The following is a 27,224-nucleotide window of genomic DNA, read 5'->3' as shown; positions in this document are numbered from 1 at the left end:
ATATAAAATACATCCGCATTGGCCTTGAATCGAATAAAATGGTCAATTTTTATTTAATTTAACTTTTTGTTTCGTCGAATTATACAATTTCCTTTATAAAAATTAATACTGCATTATATTGTATTTGATTATCAGAAAATTAATAAATTTTATATATAATCAAAAGGCGACCAATATCAAATCCTGATCAAGCCAGGCCCCTTTGCTGGGTGCTTGCCTCGGTGCTTGCAGCAATAGGGTCATGACAGTGAAATGAATGAGTTTCAGCATATCAGGATAGTAGCAGATTCACAGTGAAAGGAAATAGTGGAATTGCAGAGCATCAATATACTACTGAAGTTAACCTACAAGACGACAGCCAACCAACAAATTAAAATCAAATTATCATAACTATCCACCGGGAAAAAATATCCATTTAATGTCAACCGCGATCTTAAATTTACTCAATGTTCACATTGATGAACAGATTGAGAATAAAATTATACGACATAAAAAAATATATAATCAAACAAAATTTTGGTATGAACCTTGCAAATTGTTAGATTGGATAAACGTCTTTATTCATTGTCTTTCGGTCATCCGATAATCTTGATTAAGTGATAGATAAATCGCCGATGCCGGTGTCCGTTTCACGGACAATACCTTGCAATTGATTGATTAATTATCGGTCAATAGGAAAGGACGAGGATGATTGATGAGATATCCCCCTTCCATTTCTATACGTGCTGCATAATACACCCCGATCGGACGATTATCTAATAGACTTTACTCATGCAGCAAAAAAAAGTACGAAACGAATGTAGAAGATCGTCCTCCCAATATCGGTCTCACAATTTCAATAAAAAACGCCACAAGTCCGGAATGCGTCAGTATTAAACGTCGTTCAGCGTATCAATTATTTATTACATTCAAGTAGTTGGTCCTATCTTTATAATTGCTTTCACTAAATTATTTTAAAAAATGTAATATTCTTTTCTTATTTCTTATAAGCAATAAGTTTATAGTATATTAGATTATTCTGCAGTTAGCAAAGTCGATCATCCATTCTCTGTTTCTTATCAAAATCAATATGTTACTAAATTTATTGTAAGGAAAAAAAAATACAACATTGGAATATAGATTCTTCGCAATTTCTTGCAACTGGATGAATTGTTTAACTTTTCTTAAACTATTATGCAAAGTATTAAATTGTTCTCAATTGAAAGATACTCTTTAAACAATTTTTGGATTGTGATAGAAATACGTGGACTACATACTTCGCAATTAGTTGTAGCTAAAGAAAAAATAGTAAAAAATAGCGTAACGGAAAACTACATTAATCTGGAGACCGGGAGACGGAAAGTTATTTGTCGGGCAAGAATTTTAATCTATCAAAAGGTGTAAGGCCAACTGTGTCAACTTCTTCGGCAAACGCTGCCGGCGCTCCGCTTCCTCCGATATGACAAATCGAAAAGTTTCGAATGACTTTCTTCTACATCTCTCCTTCTTTTCCTTCTTTCATTCACCAATTTTTTTTCTTCTTTTCACCCGCATTTTATTTCTTACAGAATTCGATGTTTTTTTTTTCAACCCTATCTCACATATTATTATTACTTCTTTCCTTCCCGTTTCCCAACAAACCAAGAGTTATGAAAAATAAAACTTTCGCACCCGATTCAATCATTTCTTTTCGCTTTTTGTACACTTCTATTTTTCTTCAATTGTTTCGTTCTTGTTTTATCTGCTAAATTTACTATTTTCAATCTCCTGAATCATCAAGTGGTATTTTTTACAATTTTTCTTCGGCGGAATTTTCTTAGATAATTAAGCTCTTAATTTACTCAACCTAATATTTTACTAATTAAAGCTTCCTCGTGTTTATTTAAACGTATATATTGCAACGTTTTCAACATACATATACATATTAAATGTTAAGCTTCGCTACATTTTCGTGTTTACATAAATTGTAAAGTTTATTTGATGAAAGTATCTTTAAACTAAATTAATAAAGCATTTTCTTATAAACTAAAATAGAATTTTTACAACAACTATGCATTATTAATTACAGAACTTAACTTCTAAATATATGTGTATTATATTATAAAAACAAAAATAATAATTTATATTTTCTAATTAAACTATTTGCAGGATTAAACAAAGTTGAAACTCGTCTTCGTATCGATCAGAAAAAATAAAATCTTCTTCGAACGACGTTGATTTATTCGATCCAATAAATCTATTCGCACGTCTAAATTTTCGGACAGGTCCTCGTTCTTAATCGATTCTCCTCCGAGTTTGTATCGCAGCAGGAAGAAGGAACATTTGTCTGTCGCAGCCTGAGGGTCTTGAGAAGCCGTCCTGCACATCCTTCTGCAGGATATGACGAATCGTTTCAATAAGTTCTTCCTCCAAACACCACACAAAATCGAGAAACACCGGAAGCATAACAAAAAGCCTTTCCTCCATGCGTTGATGTGGGTCTCGACATTTAATATACAACGAAAAAAAAACATATTTCATCAAAAGTTTTACTTTACTAAGAGCATCATTTAAATAAGCACTATTTTGCTCTTCACGTTGACACGCTCTTTCTAAGGCGTGAACAATCATCTATCGTAATGTTTCTTGGCCTATTCCTTCATTTTTTTTCACGTATGTTGGCTTCAATTTCAGGATTGTTACGGTATACTATATCTTTCTAATAACCCGACAGGAAGAAGTCTGGAGCAGTTAAGCCAGGTAATCTAATTGCTTTCAGAATTTTGCAAAAAATATCAGGCAAGCTGTATTGCTAACTATCTTGCTACCACCATACCTGTGATGTGTTCAAGACTCGATAACTTTAGCTAGTGGTGCATCCTTATCTAAATAAAATTTATTTTCAAGAAGTGTGTTTTCTATTTTTCTGTTTATGAAGAATAAATGTGAATTATTATGAAATGAAAAAGTTACTTTATTTTAAAATGGTATTCTAAGTGTTGAACCACCTGTATATGTTATTAATATTATAATATAGTCTATTGAATTATGAAATTTTTGCTTTTATTAATAACCAAAAATCATAGATTTTTTAGTCTCAGTTTCGTGATTTGCATATATGAATATTCATCTATTTCTATTCGGAAATGGCATTAGTTCTGTATATTAATAAAAAAAAATCAAAATTCTCCTAATTCGCATATAAACTATACACTTCACACCCAAAACTAAAATATATATAAAATATATATATATATATATTTGGTTTGTGATTTTTAATTAGACTTATTTATTTAACATGTTGATTGTCTATAATAATTAATATTTCATTTCCAAATCAAAGGTTATTTTTAATAATGTTAATAAAGTACAGTAATTCCTCTCGTAGTGCAGGTATGCACCTTAGTATAGTTTAAAATGTTCAAAACAATCAAAATTTTAATTAAGTAAAATATCTTGTGGGGTTTATATTCGCTCGGATTTACGAGGTATTTCTGTAGTTTATTTTTTGTATATTATAATAATAAACCACGTAGATTTTAATAATTTTCAAATAATTAATTTACTAAAATTACAAAAAGTAGTTCATTTTTAGTTTAAACATAAATTATTGTAACACTATTACTATTATTTATAATTATTATTTAGTGATTTCATAATTTTCTGATAAGTAAATAAAATGTGAATCACAAAAGAGTTAAAAAGTTTATTTCAGTAAAAGAAGAAATATTAATATTGAAAAGACATTTTAAAACTTCGTTCGCTTAATGTGTTAAGTTTACTATTTTGCAAACGGTCTCCCTATTTTGGCAAGCAAACACTTCATTATAAAGAGGAAAGACCGGCGGGTGGAAGTTTAATTTGCCGAGGTCGGAGTCGAGACTTAATGGTTCTAAACTAGAAGGAAGTTAATCAATAAAACCTTTAACCCGACTTTGCCATTTCCACCAAATAAGACGAATACAGCTTGCGATGTTAAAAGGAGAAGGACAAAGAGAGTGAGTGAAAGAGAATGAAACAGGGGGAATAAAGTGAATAAAAGAAAGAGAAGGAATAGTATGAAACAAAAGAGAAGGAAACGATTCAGAGGGCGATGGATAGAAGAGAGACCACTTTATGTTTTTTTTTAGCGAATTGAGAAATAAAAACAGGGACGGGGCCAAATCTCAAAGTAAACACCTCCGACTTAATGTGAAAGGAATGGGGACTGAAATGAAAGAAAAAAATGAAATATTGAAGAAGAAAAAATTAGCAGGCGGTAAATTCAATTGTTCTTTGAGAGGGAGCGCGCGATTCGCCCATTTGCGAATTCATCGAATTAAAGGGACGAACTTTCAAAAGAAAAAAAAACCTTTCGGATCTTCACCCACCCTAAAAATATAATATGAAATTCCTCTTTTCGCTTCCTACAGAAACTTAATTACTGCATTACGATACAGCATTGCTTCCATTTTAGCCGTCGCCACCCCCAATGTTTGGGGCGGCGGTGGCAGGAGGAGCGGATCATGGGCTACGGCGGAGTCTCAGCGTCTGCTCGGAGAAGATCTCCGTTCAATTTGGAACCGAAATCCTTAAAGTCCCAAAGCATGCAAGACTTTATAGCGAGAGAGCGGCCATTCTTAGTAAAATATCCTTAAAACGTAAACCAATAAAGGAGAGCGGATCGCTGTCTCTGCGATATCATAGCAACACATGCAAGCCAAATATCGGATAACAAAGAGACAGGCAGATTCAAAAACCTTCAATGAAAAAAATCGCACAAAGACATAACGTACATTTATAATAAAACTAAAGAAAATTGTTGTAATATTTCAAATAGATACTCTAATACAGGATTTACCAAACTATGTTTCGCGGAACACCAGGGTTAATAGGTATTCCGTAAAAACATGGATTGAACTAATTACTAAATAAATAATTAATGCTTTTCTAATTTTATTAATGTTTATTGAGTATGCATTATTGGCTACCCTACAAAAAAATAAGGCGTTCCGTGAAATTTTCAGGATTTACAAAGTGTTTCGTTGCAGGAAAAGTATGAGAAACCCTGCTCTAATAAATAAGATAATAAAATCTAATTTAATTCAAACTAACGTCTCTTTCAAGCCTTTTTGTTTTTCTATAGTGAAAATTTAGAAAAATATTGTAAAAGTTTTTTATTACTAACATTTTTAAACAAAGAAAACCAACTAAACTATAGTTATAATTTAAATCAAAATAAAAAGTTTTTACATCAATAATAGTAATAAACTTGATATATAATTTTTGGAAAAGCAATAGTTTAAAATCGATTTTCTACATCAAATAAAACTAGTTTTCCACAGCAACGTTGTTTTCAGAATACGAGACGGAATGCAGTTACTTTAATTGGAAAAAAAATAGAGGTCGCGGTGCATCCACTGGTTTGTTCTTTGTTCCACGGATGTTGTAATTGGCTCATATAAAGTATGTGCAGGGTGCAAATGTGGATTGGATAAAATGAAAGGCGTACAATATCCGTGTATGTGCATCCGTTTTGGCGTCGTGTAACAGGCAATTCTATAAATTGGCCTACTTGCTTCCATATTCAAATGACGGCGATGCATTTACATATTTTAGTAATTAAGGTGGTAACCCAGTTCACATCTCTCTTTTTCCCACACGCCATGTTCTCTATATACATCTTTCTCTTTTCCTCTTATTGCTAGGATATAAAATATTGCGAGCTGCGGCGCAAATTAACATATATCCGCGGCGAGTGAAAAAAAAGGAGAGAGGAGAAGAGGCCGAGTCGCGTGCCCCACGTTTGTGAGTGCAAAAGAGTACGAACGAGATCGAGAGAGATATAAATGAAACTAGAAAGAGTTAGGGAGAACCTGGAAAAGGAAACATCGCTTCATAATTATTTCGTCTGCAAAACGCGGAACGCTTTACACGCCCTACACATGCGAATATAATATAAAACGTCTGAATTATTTCATAAATCCCGGTTTACTCAACCTCCAGAGCCTTTTACTACGGCCCTATAAACAACGGTGATGAATTGTAAATTGCATAAACAGCGTCATCCACGCCCTCCTCCATCTAACCAACTAACTAAATGCGCTCGCTTTCATCAGAATTGAAGTACTTTAACCTACGATGTTTTTGCAAAATATAAGGTTTTCAGTATTTCTCTATAATAATATTGCATTATAAAGTGGAATATATTAGAATTTACATATATTTTTATAAAACTTCTTTTATTCTGTTATTTATTTACGATGACTAATTTTAAAATTAAAGTTCAAATTATAAAAAAAAGGATAATACAAATATTTTTTTTTATAAATCATAATTACACATTTATTTTTAATTGGATATGTTTCAATTTATTTTTAATTAATAATAAATAAAGTATTTCTGTACATTTAATCACAATGGATGCTGTTTTATCAGTTTGTAAAAAAAAACTGTTTTTGAGCTTAAACTTTTAAATGAAAAATTAATTTATTAAAACCATAGAAATTTTGACAAAGAATTGCCTTTGGTATAAAAAGGGAATACTGCTAAATACTAAGCTTCATAAAACAAACAGAAAATCGGAAAGGAATTAATCTTAACAGACAAACGAGATGAAATAGTTTATATGCTATGATAAAAATATTTATATACTTAATGTATTGTTTTAACTCTGATTGACATGGGTGCATCCCACATGTGAAATAAAATTATTTATATTTTCTTTCCGTACATTTTTCTTTCCATGCATCTATGTACTATTCGCGTGGTGTATTGTTTAATGCATATGTTATATGCATTGTACGACAAGAAAATACTTTTTCATGTTAACTAATGCTTTTTTATTACATTCATAACTATTTGTAATATAATAATTTCTGAATCAGAATTGTCGTTATTGCCCTCTATATATTCGTCAGTAGAGGTATCAGCATCGTTAGCATTACACGAACACTGCGGAGCAAGTACTAACGTGCACAAAAACAACTTCTTTGTGCCGTAGTCAACACAATATTGCACCATTGTTTAGTAAACACTTTAGTGTCATAGATGGGGGAAAGATAATATAGATGTGGTGTACTTTTTACATCGGCGCGAGTAATTAAAGGTTAAGGCTAAATATAAAAGAATACATTTATTTTATTTATAATGAAAATAAGTTCGATATTATTTTTTCAGAAATTTGCTGTTAAAATTTATTGAAGAACAAAACTTTTTAGTTATTTCTCAAATATATTGATTGCTTCAGCAATTTATGAAAAACGAGGTGTAATATTTTTCCGAACGTAAGTTCGCTGCCTTAAGTGGCGAAATGTGTGAAGTTTGGTAACGGTGATTTAAAGTTTTGAAGTGTGCATTTCCATTGAAATAAGGAAACAGGAGTCATCGATCGTGTTGAGAATTAACTAAGAATATTTATAGATTGGCTGCGGAAGGCGGAAGCGATAGAGTAAGTTTCGGAGTTGAAAAAGCTTCGTCGGAGTTTGGGCGATGGCGGAGAAGGAGGTTTCGATTGTAAAGTGGGAAATGATATCGGGGAAATGGAGTGTGCACCGTGCTCGAGGATAGGATAGTATAGGAGGATGAAGGGAGCAGTGGTAGTAGTGGTAAAGGAGACGAAGAGGAGACCTTCTAAACAAGTTAAATTACGATTCCCGGAGACAGTTAAATTGATCGCTGAACCAAAACTATGCGCAAATCATTAATTACAGCCTGCAATTTGCTCTTTTGTCGTTCCGAAACTATTCGCCGCCTTTATTGAATCTCAGTCATTATTTCTGGGGGCTTAATGTCAGCTTAGGCTCAGCCATTAATGGTTTCACTTGACTCTACTTCTTAATAAATATTCATATGAACACGAATCCAGCCACCACCAACGCCGCCGTCTGCGATGCAGCTACCCGAAACTTCTATCCACCACCCCCTCGCCACACTTCTCACCCAACCCCACCAATGAAACTCCAGAGCAATGATAATAACGTCACGCTCCAATTCGTAATAATTAGTAACACCGCATTCATTCATTATTCCATCAAACAACCGAACTATAATAGATTACATTCGAGCTGTGCATACACATTACGCGAAAGCCTAATTATCGCAACGACATCTATCAACATACTTTTTAATTCCCAATTACGCTTCGCACATTCACACTTTGATTTCGTTAAACGACTTAAATTAACTGCAACCGAACGAATTACCTGTTTCTCTCTTCGGCAAACAAATGCATTTCGTTTTCCACTAAATATAAACAAACCTGCTGGGATCCGCTCGAATGGTGATGTGTTTAAACCATATAAAATAAACGTTCACCGGGGAAAGCAACGTGCAACTTGTTTTTCCTTCGTTCGTTTCATTTCGATTCGCTTTTGTTTTTAATGCGATGTGCGCTTCTATTTTTTTTATTTTTGTTGGTTCGGTGGCAAACATGTCACTCGAATAAATCAAAATTTTTGTCCCTCGACATTTCGAATTTTTCGCATGTCCAATTATATCACTGCACGGCATGTGAAACTGGTCGAAAAAGCATCACAGAAACCATTTTTTTTACTATGTATATGTGTATCTCAATGTACTAAATCCGGAACCAGTTTATTGCGGTTATAGTTATTAATTGTTAGTTGAACATGTACATTATGAATAATCGTACTAAATGTAAAGGCGTCAAAAGTTTGTGAAATTTTACAATTTTTTGTTGTATTCACGCAATGATTTACTAATTTTACTCCCTTTTACAGATTTATTGATCAAATACGGGTACTATAGATACTATTGTCTATAATAACGTTAAATGACAGCTATCACCATGGTCGCGCAGCAAAAAGGTTGAAAAACACTTATATAAACAATTAATGATACTTAATTTTTGATTGTCAAGCATACCAACTACTAAATACTGAAAGACGTTGACAATTGTTAACAAACATTTGTAGTTTATAAATAAATAAATTGTATGTTTGAACTTAAATAATACAAAACATATATGTCTTTATAAAAAGATTGTATCTAAACGATTGTGCATCAAAAATCCTATTTTCTGCACAATCAGTTTCATTACAGTTTCTCCCTCTCTCTTTCTTTAAGTTTCTATCTTGCAGATTCACTTTATTTGTGTTGTGTGTTTTGGTTGGAAAGTTGGGAAACAAGTTTAAGGATTTCGGCGGAAGCAATGTGTACAGAAGTCGTCCTCGCCGTCGCTTGGGTCCATTTATCATATCTGCAAGTTCCGGATGGTGCGCGAAAAAAATAAAAAATAAAAGGAGATGCTCGCGTTTCGACCCCTCAGAACGAGGCAACCACTCATACTTAAATGTCATCTGGGGAGGATGAAAAAATGTTTGAATACCATTTTGTTTAAAGCTCGGCATCGACCTCCGGTTATTCCACACAACGTTAAAATATTCGACGTCACATTCTTCGGCATTGCAATTTTGGGATTTCGCATAAAATGCAGTGGAAAATTATTTTGTAAGATAACCTTTATCATTACATCAAGTGATTCAACATTCAAAATAACTTAGATTCTTAAAGAAAGAAAAAAATATAAATTGGAACAAAATGTAACTAATAAGTAGACAGTATTTTTTAGAAAATTTTGTAATCTTCACATAATCACTTATCTTTAATTTGGATTTATTTTATTTATTTCTCTGTTAAAATTTATATGTTTACATTTTTAAATTATTTTAATTTAAAACATTAATGAGAGAATTGGATCAAAACATATTTTTTACGTCTATTATTAAAAGTTATTTTAAACTAAATGGAATGTTTACTGAAATAATGTTATTAAGAGTAATTTTTATGAAAAAAAAAATCATCGGCAATGATTTTTAAAACTATTACTTTGAATTTACTTCAGTGCAAATTGGTAACATAATTGGGAAAAATTAATATACGAATATACGAAATCAACTTTCATAGTATCTTAAATGATTGATTATGTAATTTTATAAGCAATAAAACGAAATAAGTATAATTTGCTCATTTAAGCTCTCTTAACGAGTTTAATCCGTTCCAAAATTTCTGGATTTCACTCGTATATTGAAACATATTGGAAAATACACATATATGTGTACACAAGATTTAAAAATGATGTAGCAGGCTCGCAATCCGGTACTTCTCTTCTCTTCGTCGCTCGTTATGCGAAATGTCGCTCGTTTAGTGAGTCCACTGTATTAATAATGGAAAGTTTCACTGCGGAGCAAAGAATAAAGATGGTCGATTTCTTTTTTATAATATAACAGTCAATTGCAGAAATTTAGCGTTCATATCAACATCATTTTAATTACTGCAAACTGTCCATGTGCCTTGTTTTTTGGACGAAGCATGTACAATAATTATAGTAACATTAACGACTTACATAATGTTCTTTTTTTCATGATTAATGATGTATTAAGGTTACGATAAAAAAAATAATTTAGCTTACGCCGTTTGTCAGAAAATCTACCATATATTGAGACCGGCATTAGGAGAGGTTTTTGAACTACTTCATCATTAACTGAGGTTTTTTCCCTTTGTTTTCATATATAGGATATATTAAGAAATAATTATATCCGGCTTTGACTGTCGTAGAAAAAGAAGCAGGAAACGCGTGTTGGGGAAGTAAAGAGAGAAAGAGAAGTAAATATTTTTTTTTAACAATCGATACCACTTTCCGGAATGAATCGGAACAGCGTTATAAATTCATCGATACCTTTTTATCGGTATGATATATTACTGGCGCGATTATCAACGTAATTGATTCTATGCACCAAAACCGGGTTTTCCAAACCCTCCGGTTAAAAACAAAAAAATATGTATCAAAGACACAGACAAGGAAAAAAAGAAAGAAATAGATTCATGGCTCGCCTCCGGCGCATACAAATATTTTTATTATCAACATACACGGGAATAAAAACAGAAATAAAAAAAAGATAGGATTTCCTTGTTTCTTCTTTTCCATAGGACTGTTTTCCTGCTGGCTTCACCCTCGTTTTGATGTGAGGATATATGTAAGTAAACTTCCAACCGATGATGACTCAAGCGACCCTTGTTAGCGCCGAAGAGGCGCCTGCTCCAGACACTAATCCCCCACGGATCTCATCCCCCCACATTCGTTATTTAAATGAGAAATACAGAGAGTAAGAGAGATAGAAAGATATACCACAGTTTCCATGGGAACAATAAAAACAAACGTGTAGTTTTTGCGGTGGTCGAAAAGTTTGGATCGGCTTTTAATTAATCTCCTCCAAGAGCGCGCATGTGTTTCTTTTTGCGAGCGTTTCTGCATTAATTTCGCATCCTGCTGTATCGTGTGAGGAGGATACGTGTGTGTGTGTATGTCGTTGGCTGTGGGTTTTGGTATGGTTTAAATGGCTTTATCGCTTGTCTGAACTATGCATATTCCTTGTAACGGTCATGCCCGAAACGCGGCTGGCCGTTAAACCGGATTTTCGGATAATTACGTGTACTTGATCAGAATAGAATCTAAAGCCGATATAATTTCACGCAATTCTCTTACGTTTCTTACATCAAAAATATGCTACAGTGATGTGTAGGCAAATAAAAACATTAAAATGTTTTATTTTTGTAACTCTAATGAGAATAGAGACATACCGTCATCTTGAAATCAATCTAAACTTCAAAAATTTTAATTTCGCTAAGTAACATTGTCGATGCATAAATATATCAAAATAGTTAAAAACAATTAATTTATGTACATATTCTGCAAGATGACATTTTAACTGCCTTTAGATACAAGTTTGGTTCGGATCAAATAATTTGTGTCAGTTTAGTATAATATTAATTATACTCAGAATTGTATAATATTAATTATACTAAAATAAAAATGTAAACTAAATATTAACCAAATTTTATGTGTCTTTGACACACATAAAATTTGAAGTTTTCAAATTAACACTTTCATTGTTTCACAATTTTATCCCGTTAGAATCAACGAAATGTTTCAATCACAAAACAATAAGTTCGTATCAAAAATAAATAAATTATAAAATATAAATGCTCGGCAAAATTGCAATTTAATAGCATTATTTATGGCGGTCTTTCACAATGATTTTATTTTTGGTATTTTGGTGAATTATTGAATAAATCAAGTATTATTACCTTAATTATAAGAATATCTATGGTATGTAAGTCAACAAGTAATTATTTATTATGAAAATACGCACTGTTATATCATAAATTACATTTTTTTATATGAACGTACCTTAATATTATGAGTTAATTAAGTACTATGAATAAAAAGAAAATCACAATTAATTTAATTTAATAAATAATATATAAGAAAATTTATTAAATAAATCAATGTGTGAGATTTTTTTTAAAACAAATAATTGTTGTTTCTTATAATTACTTTACTAAATCATTCAATTGTAATTCTATTTCTATAAAAAAATAATTGTTATTTAAAAAATCAATTTGTGTTAATATAATTGTGTAGTTGTTTTTCTGGCAATAATAAAAACAAGCTATTTGTTTTTGGCTTTTAGCTCCAGTTTACGAATATTAAGAATATATTTAGTTATCAATTTTACAGCTTAAATATCGTCGTTTCTTCGGGGGTTCGTTATTCGTTTAAACCCTCCACTTTCTTCGTCCTCTTTTTTCTCATCTTCTAGTTAACCCCGAGACTGCTTCTCGCATGGTTTATTGTGCTAAATTTTGTGACTGCGGGGGTCGAAATTATTTCCGTCTGGCTTGGCTCCATCCTCCGAACCTCCCTAGCACATTTTTTGTCCATCGTTTTGTGCCCTCCTCCCAACCTCGTTTTCATCCTCTAAATTTAAGGGGGGGAGAAGAACCAACCCCCCGGAGAAGATAATAAGATGTCGTCTGGTGGGTATAATGTAGATATAAGTATCATTATTAATCTATATTCATCGCGTCCGCGGCGCTCTTTTACGCCTCGCAAAGTTCGCACAAAGAGCGCCCTGGCGCATCCACCCTAAAAATCTATCATCAGAAGAAAATCGAATACGGGTGGAGGCGCCGGGTTTTACATACTCACACATAGTAAATTTGAAACTTGTTCTTTCACAATCTACTCACTCGTAATTAATGAAATCTTAATCGTGTGCGCACAGTATACATAGAAAATCAACGGAAGAAACGCAAGCGAAACTCGGAAACGGAATTGATTCAGTTACTGAAAAACAAATCGAAACCACCTGGATGAGTTCGTTCTGCATAACCGGAGTGTGCGTTTCCGAAACACTCGAATTCAGAACTTAATTACTTCTTCTCGTTTTCTTGACTCTGCTGAAGAGTAAATTCGTCCCGTTCGAAAGCACTCCTTAATTCGAGCGAATGAATTATGCATTCGGCAATTAAATATTTCTGCTTCGGATGCAATATTAAATAATGATGTGGATATAAGGCAAAAGGACGAAATAAGACTACAATAATAATTGGCAATAAGAAAACATGGACTTATTAAATCTATCAACATCTCAGCAGATTAATTGGTTCTCAGAGTGGAGAATCACTAGGCTATTTTGGTTCTAATCTCCTCGAAGGGTCGTATTATCGAATTATCGTTTTAACCATGGACGAAGATCATCGTTAATTTAATTATTTCATTAATTATTAATCTTAAATTGCTTCCAAATGAAAAGTACTGATCAGAATATTATGTATATAACATTGAACTTTCACATTGGTATAAATTAAAATAAGTCAGTTTTCAAAATTGTACAACTTACTAGGATATACATTTATTTCCTTTCGTCTCTTTCTGTTGAGATCAAGCCGAGTTTCCTAAAGTAGCATAATTCAAATTTCTCCAAATTACTGTTTAAAATTGAAATTTTATTTTATAATTAATATCAAAATTTAATTTTAATGTTGTTAGTTAAAATTACAATATTTTCTTTCAAATTTCAACTTGTAACTTTCATATTTCAAATAATAAAAAACAAAGTTTATAATTTTGCAACTTATTTTTTTTAAATTAACTTAAATTCTGCAAATTAAAAAAAATCAACTTACAATTTCGAATTTGCAACTATTAAATTTCAACTTTTAAATATGTTGTTGAAAATTTTGAAATTTAAACTTTCAATTTAAAACAGAAAACTCAAACAATTATATCATTATACTACAATTTAAATTTAAAATTTTCACATTTTATTTCGATTTTTTTATATCAGTACAAATTGAACAATTATATAATTGAACGACTTATATTCAATGTTCAAACTGCAATTTAACATTATAATTTTCATTTTTTCTATTTTTTGTCTTATGCATTTTTAATACTTGATAACCAGTAAAAAATCAGCACTTAACGGCATTAGTTCTTGTGAGTTTGATACGGATTAAATTTAAACAAAAGCATTGTGCGCGAGTTGCGTTTCCTCTTGAAATAAGCACACCATTCGAGGCACTAATAAATTAGAGGTTCAGATAATAAGATATATAGCATTAAAGTTGTTTGTTATTGGAAGTTCAAAGTCTTTAGACTAGACCCAAACATCTGCCTTGCTCGCATCCTGCAATCGCCTATAATAAGAGAGCAAAAGAGAAATATGGATGCGCGATAGGTGGAAACGAGATGAGATGAGAGTTGCAGAGCGAGAGAAAGGCATAGTGTCATCATTGGAAAGCTTTCAAGAAGTTTCCATATCGGCGTGGCAAAGTTTGTTTTATAATTGGGACCACGCCTCGCGTTCCATTTCTCTCCATGCTATTTTAATTCATTAAAATTAATTTAATTAAAGCCCTCATATATGCAAACAATGCATAACTTCCATCCGAAACTCCCTTCTTCCATGCATACATAAAAAAAACCATTACCAAATTATCAACTTAAATCATTCAAATCAGTTATTCAATTTTGATTAATTCCATTAGCAATTTCCTTCTGCTCTTACATATAATTAATTCATTATTTCATTTTTTAAAAATGCAAAGATTTTATAAGAAAAGGAAATGTTATTTCGCCTCGCTTTAAGAAATGTGACGAGATGTAATTTGATGTTGAGAAATAATAAAAAATGTTTCACTTGTTCCACGCAATATATTTACATCACAATACGTGCTTTTCTCAATACGTTTAATACACTGTGCATTGTTATTAAACGCTGCATAATAAAATAAAATAAGAACATAATTATTTGCATTAAATTAAAATATGTTTAAAAAATAATAGTGAAAGGTAATGTCCGAAATGTGCGTCGAAGTGAGAGGTTTGCAAAGTAAAATAAGGTTTATTCGAGTTTTTTTTTTCTTCGGATGATTGGAGTACAGACGAAATCGAAATTCTCCGTGTGTATCGCTCGATTGAGTTCGTGCCGGAAAAACGGGTATTATTCCCCACAAACGTTCGACATGGGCGGATAAAAGCATCCCGCTTTTCATTCTACTCGTCGGCCGAGATTTCGCAATCAGTAAAGTATCACTTTGTCAGTAACACGCATGCATCTTCCGTACATTAAGCCGGGTCGTGTACATCAACGTCACTTTATATTTCTCTTGCTTTTCTTTTTCTCCGACTCCAATCTGGAAAACATGAACTCTTGTTTTGTTCGTTTGTAAAAAAGTAACAAATATTAAATACAATTGGATGAAGAATGTACAATTCTAATTTAATACTGGTTTACAAATTATATTCTATAACCGAGGATACACTTTATATTATTATAGAATTCTGATTTAAAATGTTTCGGTTTACAAATTATGTTCAATAACCGAAGTTTCACTTTATATATCATAGAATTTTGGCTTAATAGGTTTCAGTTTCGGTTTACGTATTATGTTCGATAAGCGAGGTTTCACTTTATATTGTTATTCTAAAAGGTGTTAGATTTTATCAATTTTTAATGGATATATGTAAAAGAATATTAATTTATAATTAATTTTTAAATAATTCAAAAAATTATATCTTCAAATATATTATACATTTCAGAAAATGTGAGAAGTTCAGAAAAATAAGAGAAGTTCTGATATAAATTTCAGAAAATGTTCGTCAATTTAAGCAGATTCATAAAAATGTCTTCATAAAAATCGAATTATTAAAGTAAAGATTTACGATTAATGGATTCGATAATTAATTAAATAAAATTGATATATTATAACACAGGGCAAATAATAGTCAAATGGTTAAGTCGCCCCACCTACGTGCTAGTGGGCACAGGTTCAAATCCTGGTCAAACCAGGCCCTCTCAGTGCAGCAATAGGGCCATCGTTAATCACAGATGGACAGTGAAATGGATGAGGTTCAGCATATGGATCTTCAGCCAAGTCGATGGTTAATGACAGTGTTAAGAAAGTTAATCTAGAAGACAATAGCCAACCTACAAATTAAAATAAAAAAATCATCATAATGGTAACTATCCACCAGGAAAGATTACCTACCTAATTTCAACCACGATCTTAAATTTACTCATTGTTCACATTGATGAACAGATTGTGAATAAAATTACTCGACATAAAAAAAAAATATGTTCTAACATAAATTTTAGAAATTATTTAATAATAATAATAATTTATTGGCCAAACATGGATACATAATACATATATTTATAAAAAATAAATAAATAAATAAATTCTAACATCAAAAAATATATATTAATAGGCTGGCCAAAGGACTAACAAAATTACTTATTATTACGTAAAATTTAAATATTACCTACAACTTTTTAATATAAATGTAAATTTTTTATCTTTATTAGCTATCAAAATAATTTCGTTTTACGAATTATGTTTCATAACTAAAACTTATATTAATTTATATGCCTTGATTACATTCTGAAAAATTCTTTAAATTACAATTTCGTACAAAAGTTTAATGAATATAACTTTTTAGCTAGTTTCAGTTTTGGAGTTTCTGTTAGGACACTTTTTTTTCAATATTAACTAAAGTTCTTTATATAATTTTTACTACATTCATCAATTTTGTGCAATTTAATGGACAAAGTAGAAGTAATTTAGTTGTAATTTGAGTTCCCAATTGATGATTTAGATTGAGTCGAGAGCATATGGAAGTTCAGTTTTGACGAAAAATTGACAATTTCCGAAAAGGCAAAGGAACCCGACTAATTGTCTCTCTCTATGAATACGAGTCGGACAGACAGACAGGAAATGACGCAATCAGAGGACGGGCAGAATGCCAGAGCCGAACCTTATTATCGGAATCGCCTCTGAGACGGCAATAACATTGTTTTAAATGCCGAACAAAGGACGAGGCGTGACGTCCGTCACGCGCTTCGAACACGCCAAGTAATGTCGAACGAAGGAAAAGAAAATGATAAAAAAGCAAAAAAAAACACTATGGTCGCACTGTTGTTATTATTACGATCATTACGGTCTTTTTCTGTGGAATGATGCATCGTGTGGAAGCAGCCCGGACGAATGAAAGAAGAGGAAGGAGGAGGAGAGCAGCAGCAACTAAATTAGTTCTGCTGACAAAGGAATTGTTCGTAACGATCCACCGTTAAAGTAAACCGCAAAGCTGTTTAAAGTGAGAGGAACGAAGGTTCTCTTTCGCGGTTGGAAGTGCAATCAAAATTTTGGATCCGAATGGATGCAAATACACACATACATATACAATGGTTGAGCAGGAGAAGAACGTCCCGCAGGGACAATCAACCGTACGTCCGGTTGTGCAAGTTTAGAGACCTCAAAACCCTTTGAGACCTGCACTTAGCTAGTAATTGTTTCTGAAACCCATCATACCACCCCCACCTGCCCAGGTCTCCATAAACTTATCTAATATTTACCATACCAAGAAACTCACTTAACTTTTAAGCAATTGTGAGAATCATCTTGAAAATATGAAAAAACTATTGTCTAAAAAGACTACAAAATCACCTCGGTATTTAAGTCTTTGGATGCACATTCATTCGAATTTTATTTTGAATTTGGAGCACATTTACTTATGGTATTCATTATACATGATATTGAAATAACATTAGGTACTTAGTATTACAAAAATATTGTGACCATGAGGAAACAAATGCATTTAGTACGAAATGAGACGCGTCAAAAAAAAAATTGCATATTTCATCTCAGAATCTACAAAATACGCAAGCTTTTTATCGCCGCGGACCGGTCAACGTTTGATAATTTTTATACCAAAAAATGAATATAAAGTAATTTAACATTTAACTTATAAGATTCTAGTTAAAATAAAATGAAAATAATTTAACGTTCCTTAGACGGCCCGGTACCATTCGATCCACGGATCCACGTTTACTTTACAAATGAAATAGAAATAATGTATTTTTTTAGAGATCATCATCAAACAATAAAATAATTTGTTTATAATTTCAAAAATCAATGGTTGATTAATTATTTAAATAAATTTAAATTGGACGTTTCCGCGAAATTGGTGAAAATTCCGAAAAATAAATACGTTATACATACCAGCTTATTTTAACTATAAAAGGTAATTCGAGTTTTACACGTGATGTAAGACTGAACTACTCACAAAATTTTTAATTTACAGTACAGCACCTTATTCCAAGCACCAATTAAATAACCTTTTATTTATTTAAGTTTTAGCAACTTAACCTGACTTTCGACTACAAATAAGTTTTGCTATGCGATTGAGACAAGGAAATAGGTGAAAATACGAACGCAGATATAAAAATAAATTGGGGGTGGAACGGGAAAAAGAAAAATAGAATGAGAGTTGAAAAATGAACGAGGGATGGGAGTGGGTAAAAATCGAGGCGCAAATCAATAGCACATTTATTCACAATTTATTTAAGAGCGGACGCCGATCATTTTTATTCAACGGTTGATTTAGCATGGCTGGTCCGGATGCCGGCCCTATATATTTCCTCCCTACAATTGCTTTTTCTGGGATAATCAATTGCACCGTGAGCACCGCACACTCTACAATGATTTGTTATTCCGAGGGCCCACTTTCTACCCTTCCTCCTATACTCTCCTCTCCAACAACCTTAACAACGATTCACCAACCACCCGAAACCTTATGCACATTCCCATCTACATATATTCACATTTTCCCAACCAAATATTTTACAGGAATTTATAACACTTACACTGATACACGCGTATCATTTACTCAAAAATCATCGCATTTGCACATTTAATTTTTATCATTACATAAATATTAACGGAACACCCAATTATTTGAACATATACAACTGAATATATGTTGTTGCGATTTTCCTGACACGCAATCTATTGAGCCTTACCTCAATTAAATCAAAATTTCTTTGTTACGATACGTTTTCATTAACAATTATTACTTTTCATTAATAAATTACTATTAATAATCTTTTTTTTTCGCATATATTTTTGAGTGTGTGTTCGTACTGAAAATGCTATAAATAAAGTGCATTTGAGTGATCAATTTCACCCAAAAATCCACTGTAATTTAATTTCGAAGCGACGCTTTATTCCGTTAGGTTTTTGTTTCCATTTAATAAAGTTTTTCGAATTGGTAAAGTGGGTGCGCAATAAATAACGGCGGCAACGGCATGCGAAAATGTGAAAACAAAAACAAATAAAATAAAAGTAGACGGGCGAAACGAAACAAAACGGTGCGAATATTTTATGGAATTTGTATCAGTCTGTTGCGTTGCGAACGGTGTGGATCGTCGGCGGCTTCGGTAGTGGTTTATCAGAGGCGGCTGCATCGTTTTGCAATAATAAAAGTCTAGGAAGCCGCAGGATTGTGGCCGGACAGCTGCACCGAATCCGCCAGTGCCAGACGATGGATTTTCATCCATCGCGAATAAAACGCATCGTTTGATTCGATCGCATTATATACTGGAACGGCGCTCCGCTCCGTACATAATGCGCGCAAACCAACTGCCGTCCATCGAACTTCCGGCTTTTGTTTTCTTTTTCACAGACACATTTTGTTTTGTTTCCTCGGCAATCACATGTTTTACGATTCATGCATTTACTAACCCAGTTACGAAAAATTGAAAAATTCAATTAGTCAAAAATTTTATAAAAAATCATATTTTTAGTAATAAACTTAACTAAATAATTATTTGAAAACAAGTAATAATAATTCTAATAACAATGATAAAATTAAATAAAGAAATTAATTATGTTTTAATTTCTAAAGGGTTTAACAAGGATAATGCTAGACTGTTGGGTTGGTTTTCTCGCTCGCTCTTGCTCTGGTATCTCGCACTAACATTGCAGATTTCACATTTTACTTTGTTCATATGGATTTTTATTATTAAATGCATTTTAATTGATACTAAAAACTTCGAACTAAAAGAAGCGAGAATATTTGATATTAGTGATGATAAATTTAAATTGTATGTGATGTATTTCTCAAGGTAGCGTACTGGGTCTTATTTTTATATTTATATTCAAGTTCAAGTTTTAATAGAAGTAATATTTTCAATAATAAAAAAAAATGATAAAAGATAAAATTTTCTGTAATAAAAATTCTAATTTTTTTCTTTTGATCGATGAACACTTAAGAGAAAATCTTCCAAGTTACAGTCATGCTAATATATATAAAAAAAATAGCACACTTTTCAGTATCATAATTGCGACCGCAATCACGCAACAATGTCCTTTTCATTTCCGAAATCGCTTTCGCCTTTCCTAAAGAAAACAAAACGAAAATAAGTTCGTCGCCTTTTTTACTCTCTCTCCCTTTTTGCTTTCTCAGCCAGCTTTTAGTCCCTACGATTATTTCTGCATCCCCTTTTTCTTTCTTTCTCCTTTCGCTCTCATTCTTTGGTCTTAATCCGTAATTGAAATAAAAGTATTCAATTTGAGTGTGCAGACGGCAAGCTTATAAATAAAATATCTCTCTCTCTCTCTCTTTTCGACTTCTTAGAGGCAAGAAAGGAGAGAAGTAGGCTGACGTTATCAGTTATCCGAGGCTTTATCGTCAGGCTTTATAGCGTTAAGTCGTTGTTTTCAGGAATCTCTGGATCCGTTTTGGCGATAAATTGAACATACATACATACACACACACTTCTTTCAATTCTCTATTTTTATTGAATAAGATCGATTTATCTAATACCCAAATGTTAATGCTGCATAAATATGAATATTAATATTTAAAATTTACATGTCAAAGAAAATCTTAATTAGAATCATTGAATATAAAATATATAAAAAGCTGTAAATATAAGTAAGTTTAGTTGCATATAGTATCATCTATATTATAAAAATCGTAATTTTTAAGTTATTATATGTTGTTATATTTTTGTAAATTATTGTAAATATAAATGATTTTACGATTATTTTAATATTGCATAATACAACAATTCACTGTTGCTAATGCATTTTTTTTTAAATTTTATTCCATTTCATTATAATTTGGTAGATGAGGTTTTCCTGTACATTTTATTGAAAGATTCAAATGCAAATTATTAAAATAAAGTAGTTAATAATGCAATCAGTTTATTAAATGTTTCATTATCATTTGTAAAAAAAAACTAACGAAAAATTAAAGTAATTGGGATATGTTTATCTGTTTGGAAAGGTTTTCAGGAAAAGCAAATGAGATTTTCTGTAGAATTGTTACACAATGGGCATGTGTCATGCACAGTGGGCTTGTGGATTTTCATCAACACACAGAGAACAAATCACGTGTCAACGGGAGTGTTTCACACGACAACTGAGGGACCGAAACATGATGGTCTGTCACCGAGTGTCGTCTGAAAATGTTTGAACTTCCGTGCATGCTACCATACATACACGAACGTTGATCTAGTCGACAACAATAACAAACAACAACAGTAACAACAACGAAGATTAAAATATACATTATTGCAAACAGATCTGCAAAGCAAAGTAAAGCCCATTGTCAACGATTGTCGGATTGATGCAACAAACATTTTGATATTACTGCTTTAAATAACGCAGTAGAAAAACATAAAATATATATTAACATTGAACTACTATGAGAAAAACATGCTCACAATGCAGTCTTTCTTTGTAATCTTCTACTTAGAATAATACAATTGTAATAACACAAATTATAATGATAATAAAATAAACAAATTCTTTTGATTTTATATTTTTGTTTCTCAATTTTAAAATGTATACATGTGTACGTAATTAAATTAGAAAGTCTCATTGTTGCAACTGCTTGAGTCGACTTATTTTTGCCTTTATTTAACTACTAATAAATTTATTTACTAAATTACTGTATTTATTATATTATTAATTGTAATTATATTCAATAATGTTAGAATTTCCAATAAATGATGTCTTGTTTCGATTAGAAATCATGATCGAATTTCGTTATAATCTAGTGAATTAAATAGCGAACAGGGCGGAATAAATGAATTTTAGCAATATGGGATTTGGGAATGAGGAATGGATGGGTCCGGTGATTTATCGGAGAATAAAATGGATTGCGAGTCGAGGCTTTCCTCCTTCCAACCTACATTTTTCTCTCTCTGTTTGTATCATTTCCACTCTATTTCTTTCCATCTCTCTTTCACTCTCATCAGATGATACACGACGCGGAAGGGCAGAAGGACAGAGGTAGTAAGAGGGTATCCTAGATTGCTTTGTTGTAGTGGCTTGCAGCTGAAGTCGAGACACAAGTATAGGTCAGTCGGAGTTGGGCGAGAGTCAATCTTGGGTCCTCCGTTCAGTTTATCGCTCCAATTACCCATCTCTAATTACTAACCTGATTTAGAAATTTTCGCTCTCTCTCTCTCTTTTTATTATATTAACTAATTGACGAGTTCAGTTCGCGATTCCATCGAATCCCTCCATACGTATTGTTTTTTGCTACTTCACTTTTCACCGGTTTTTGGTTTTGACACGTGAACATTGGGACGGACGCTCAACCAATTAATTGATTATCGATCATTCATTCAAGCGACATTAAAATTAATCCACTCGACATTATACTCGAATTCTACGCACGTCGCTTCCACTCTCTCTCTATACCTGCAGTTAATTAATTAATTTTCGAGTATCAAAAGGGGGGAGTATCTGGATGACAATGCGCGTGGAGAAAAAGGAAAAGTGTCCGGTAATTGGCGGGAATTTCCATTGAAACATTATTAACAGCTACGAAAATAATCCCACATAAAACGCAATGATAAGCATTTCCAAAACCGCTTCGAACAAGTGCCAATTATCATCATCAGCGGCTGCATATTTTCCTCGCCGCGTGCATAATTATCGACTGCTGCCCATTCGAATGAAAGCCTCAATCAACTCGCAACTTCCCACAGAATTTCATTAATTTGGAAAACGCGTCGCACTATTCATACAACATTTTATAAGCGCAATAATCAACTAATCTGTCGTTTACAAAACTGTACATTTTTATTTAACTCATTGCAATCAAATCAATTCAGAACAATTTTCGAAAAAAAAATATATTGGAAATAATATTATGATTTGGTAAATAATCTGGGCCTAACCCATTATATTATAGTACGTTTTGGTTTGGTTAAGTTGTGCAAGCAAATGTTCTATAGAGTGGCGTCTGAAAGACTTCCAAGAAGTCAAATAAGGTGAACACGGAGGGCAACAAAACGAGCATTTGTTTAAATTAATCGTTTACCGAAATTTTTACAGGGCACTGATGATTATTTTTGGCTTACTTTTCTCATTTGCAATTGATGCTGATGTAATTCCCTGTGATTCTTAGAACCCCAAAACCTGTATTTTATGTGAGTTTAAATAATCTTGCATTGGAATAGGAATACCCAATGAGTTTCACTCGAAATTATTCGTAGGCATTATAATATAAAAAAAGATTGAAAATGAACAAATCATGACTTTTTAAACAATTCAGTTAAATTATACTCATTTATTTTTAAAATAGGTAAGGTTAGTTAGTTTATGTAAAATTAGGTAACGTTGTCTAAGGTTAGATTATGATAAATGTTAGATTACTGTAGGACTGATAATACCTTAAAAAAATTAAGGTGAAATTAATTAAGATTAGAAGCATATAATTGAAATAATCATTTAATATTATAAAAAAAATAATTTAATCTAAATATACAAACCAAAGAAATTGATAAACAATATAGGATTTTGTTTTTACTTATATAATATTATAATTGATATTATTTCCAATTGATAATTTCAAAGCTTCTTTTATATAGTCTCATATTTTTTTAATGAAAAAGTTCAGTAGAAATAATAATAATGTAATAATATTCTTTTTGTCATCTTAAAACTTTACTGTAATACTATGTATTTTACGTTGATATAGTAATAGAAAAAAGAAGTGCGTAAAAGATAGTTGTTCATTTTTTTTTGTCCAAAGTATATTATACTTTAAATACAGCAACACCTCGCATAGTGCGAATCCTTCAATATCTACACTGTTTTAAACCGGACTTCAAACCGCATAAAAATAAACAGTACAGATTGATTAAATAAATCGATCATTTAAGAAAATAGTTTTTAGATTTTGCTCAATTAAAATTTGTTTGTTTTAAAAGTTACGAATCGGACTATATCGAATTCCAAACTGATTGAAGCTGCAGTATTCAAAGTATCTCTGTATTTGTTTTAACAAAATAAATAAGATCAATTTTGTTTTATTGAAATTACGGAAATAAAATATTTTCGATCCGGTTGAATGAAAGTGTCGTGTGTGTATAGGGTGGAAACGGCACTGCGGTATAAAAATAAATTTCATTATTCGTTTGCCCCAGATATATATGTAATTTTTTTTATACTCTCTGCACTGCTTCTTGAGAATGGGGAATCTTCTTACTCTTTTCCTTTTATTTTTACTCTCGGCAAGAGATAACAACGATATAAGAAAATATGTGCGTTAGAAATGGGGTTGGGGAAAGCGTGTTTTACGATTTGATCTATGGCATTCATAAGTGAGTTTATTGGCAATTTCGGGTGACACCACGTATGAGTTGGTAGTCATTTTCTGTGAGGTGTGGTGGGGGAGGGATTTCTCCTCTCGCATGGATAAAAAGAGGTACTGAATAAAAAGGAGAAGATATGAAAGACAGAGAGAAAAAAACATAGTGGATGCGAGAAAATCCAATATGACAAATCTTGTGTGCTCCGTGTAGTTGTCAGTCCAGGATATTGGGGGGACTCCCCGTTGGAGCCGAAGACAGTTTCTCTTCTGGCGCCGGCCGAAACCTTCACTCACTTTCAACCCCCACTCCAACTCACACACATCCAGACGAATGAAAAAAAAAATATAAAAACCCCCGCACGGAATTTGATGTCAAAATCAGTTCGCTTATAAATGAAATGTCACCTCTAGCAACAGCGACGCCGTCACCCAAAATTGGCCCGTCTGTCACGTCCTGCAACTTTCCATTCCATCTTTCCCCTCCATCAAGATCGAACACTCATAACTATAATAACGCAATTAAAGAAAAAACAATCAAACAAGGAAAAATATGTAACGTTTTTTATTGACTCAATTCATTATTTAGCAACACTCATGAATATAAATGTCTTTCAGATCTCTACTATATTGCACTTTAATAATATAAAATGAATACTGATTTAGAAATGTTTACGAAAGGACAAAGTAAAATATTAATGCTAGGACAAAATAGAACTTTCAAATGACAGGAAATCAACAGAATGATAGATAGAATAAACTAACGACATACTTCATTCGTTAAAAAATATATTACAAAGTCAAATGGAAGATTGCTTTTATTTGTCTTAGCAACTAAAACATATAAAATGTCACTTTCGTGTCCTACATATATTTTCCGTTTATTTACCTTTTTTCGTCAATTTACCTTTTCATCGCATTAAATCCAATCCAACATAAATACCCTATATACCAGTAGTTCAAAACTTCAAATCTCACTTAAAAACTTGAACGAACAAAGATAAAAATACTTGAATTACTGGGTGTTCTAGTTTTTTTCGATATTTTTATAGTGCAATTAAATAGAAGATATATACAATCACTCATATTTATCCAATCTTTGAATAACAATGAATATTTAACATTTTTAAATAATTAAACACAATTTATTATGTGCACTTTAATTCGTATTATTCAAATCCATTTATTATATTAAATCGTTTTTAACCTAATTACTTATATTGTTGACCAAAAACCCCGATTTACTAATGAATTAACCTACATTATTCTCTGACATTATTTATTTCCTTATACGTTATTAATAGAAACATTACATTTTTTTTACATAAATTAAAATAAAAACACATTTCAACACATTAGTTTGTTGAAATTTTCAAACATATTTTTTAGAAACAATTTTAAGAAAAGTATTTTATATTTTCCTTAATAAACATAAAAATTTAACAAAAACTTTCGTGCGATACGGCTGTTGTCAATAAGCAATTTGATGAATTATTAAGATTTGTTATCTCGAAGCTTAATTATGATTACAGTATGTACATACACATATATTGGATAAAGTAACAAGTTCTGAGCGTTTTGTCTCATACATCGAGCTTCTTCTTGAGACCAGTCTTATGCAAGTGGTTCCAAACGGTTTTGTGGCTAATCTTCAGTTCCTGGCCAATTGAACATGCCGAAGTTTTTATCAACATTTTCGACGATTGGCCTACCAGAGCGTGTCTCTTCGACGTCCATATTACTGTTGCATTCGATACTGTATTTCCTCTTGTACGAATTTTCTCTTTTTTACCATTTTCATCTTTTATAACGTTTTTATGGATATACATATTTATTATATCTAGCAATTTACTACACCTAGATTTGGACTCGCCTGGTGACACTGCAGCGAATGGTTGTGCGTGAATCATGAGTGAAAAAAGTGAGGTACCACCTTGGAAAGACGATCCGCGAAATGCGGAAAAGATAAGGAAACTAATAGAGAGTGGTAATGTGCTGAAGAAGCTTATCGTAAGGTTCCGAACCCCAAACGAGATAAAAAACGAGGTGAATTATATGATTGAAATCATAACCTCAATCGAGGACGAGGCAACGCTACCGCCAGAGGGTGCGGTATGCGCAGACTCAGCAGAAATAATAGTAAGTGACGAATGTCCTGAAAAAACACTGTCGCAAGAGGCAAATAAGCCAAAGGTGAACGAAAATGCGAAAAACAAGGAAGCAAATGAATGGACTACGGTAGAGCACAAGAAAAATAAATATCAGAAGACACAGCCAAACAGGCAAAGAAGAAGGATCATACCAGAAGCGGTGATAATAAGTACAAAAGGCAGCAGCTATGCGGTAACGCTTAAAAAAGTTAAAGGAAGCGTCAGGCCTGAAGATGTTGGAGTAGCTATAACGGCGCTCAGAAGAACGCGGCAAGGAGATCTATTGGTGCAGGTAGAGAAGGGAACGGGCAAGGCGGAGATCCTGAGAGCTGCTCTAGCAAAAGGTCTGGAAAGCGAAGAGCGAGTACGCACTCTGC

General features: G+C 32.2%; 1 protein-coding gene across 1 annotated transcript in view; it reads right to left on the bottom strand.

Annotated features, from left to right (window-relative positions):
- Nucleotides 1-26,391, bottom strand: part of LOC108560335 (protein YIPF5-like) — a 58,507-nt gene extending 32,116 nt beyond the window's left edge. The window contains exon 1 of the mRNA XM_017917836.1: nt 26,287-26,391. Within this exon, the coding sequence (XP_017773325.1) occupies nt 26,287-26,391 (105 nt within the window). The remainder of the gene's footprint in view (nt 1-26,286) is intronic.
- Between the last annotated feature and the right edge of the window lie 833 nt (nt 26,392-27,224).

This window comes from Nicrophorus vespilloides, unplaced genomic scaffold (assembly GCF_001412225.1).
Source record: "Nicrophorus vespilloides isolate i.1.1-1 unplaced genomic scaffold, Nicve_v1.0, whole genome shotgun sequence".
NCBI lineage: Eukaryota > Metazoa > Arthropoda > Insecta > Coleoptera > Silphidae > Nicrophorus > Nicrophorus vespilloides.
The sequence above is the reverse complement of the archived record's forward strand: the minus strand, read 5'-3'. Positions and strand labels throughout refer to the sequence as shown.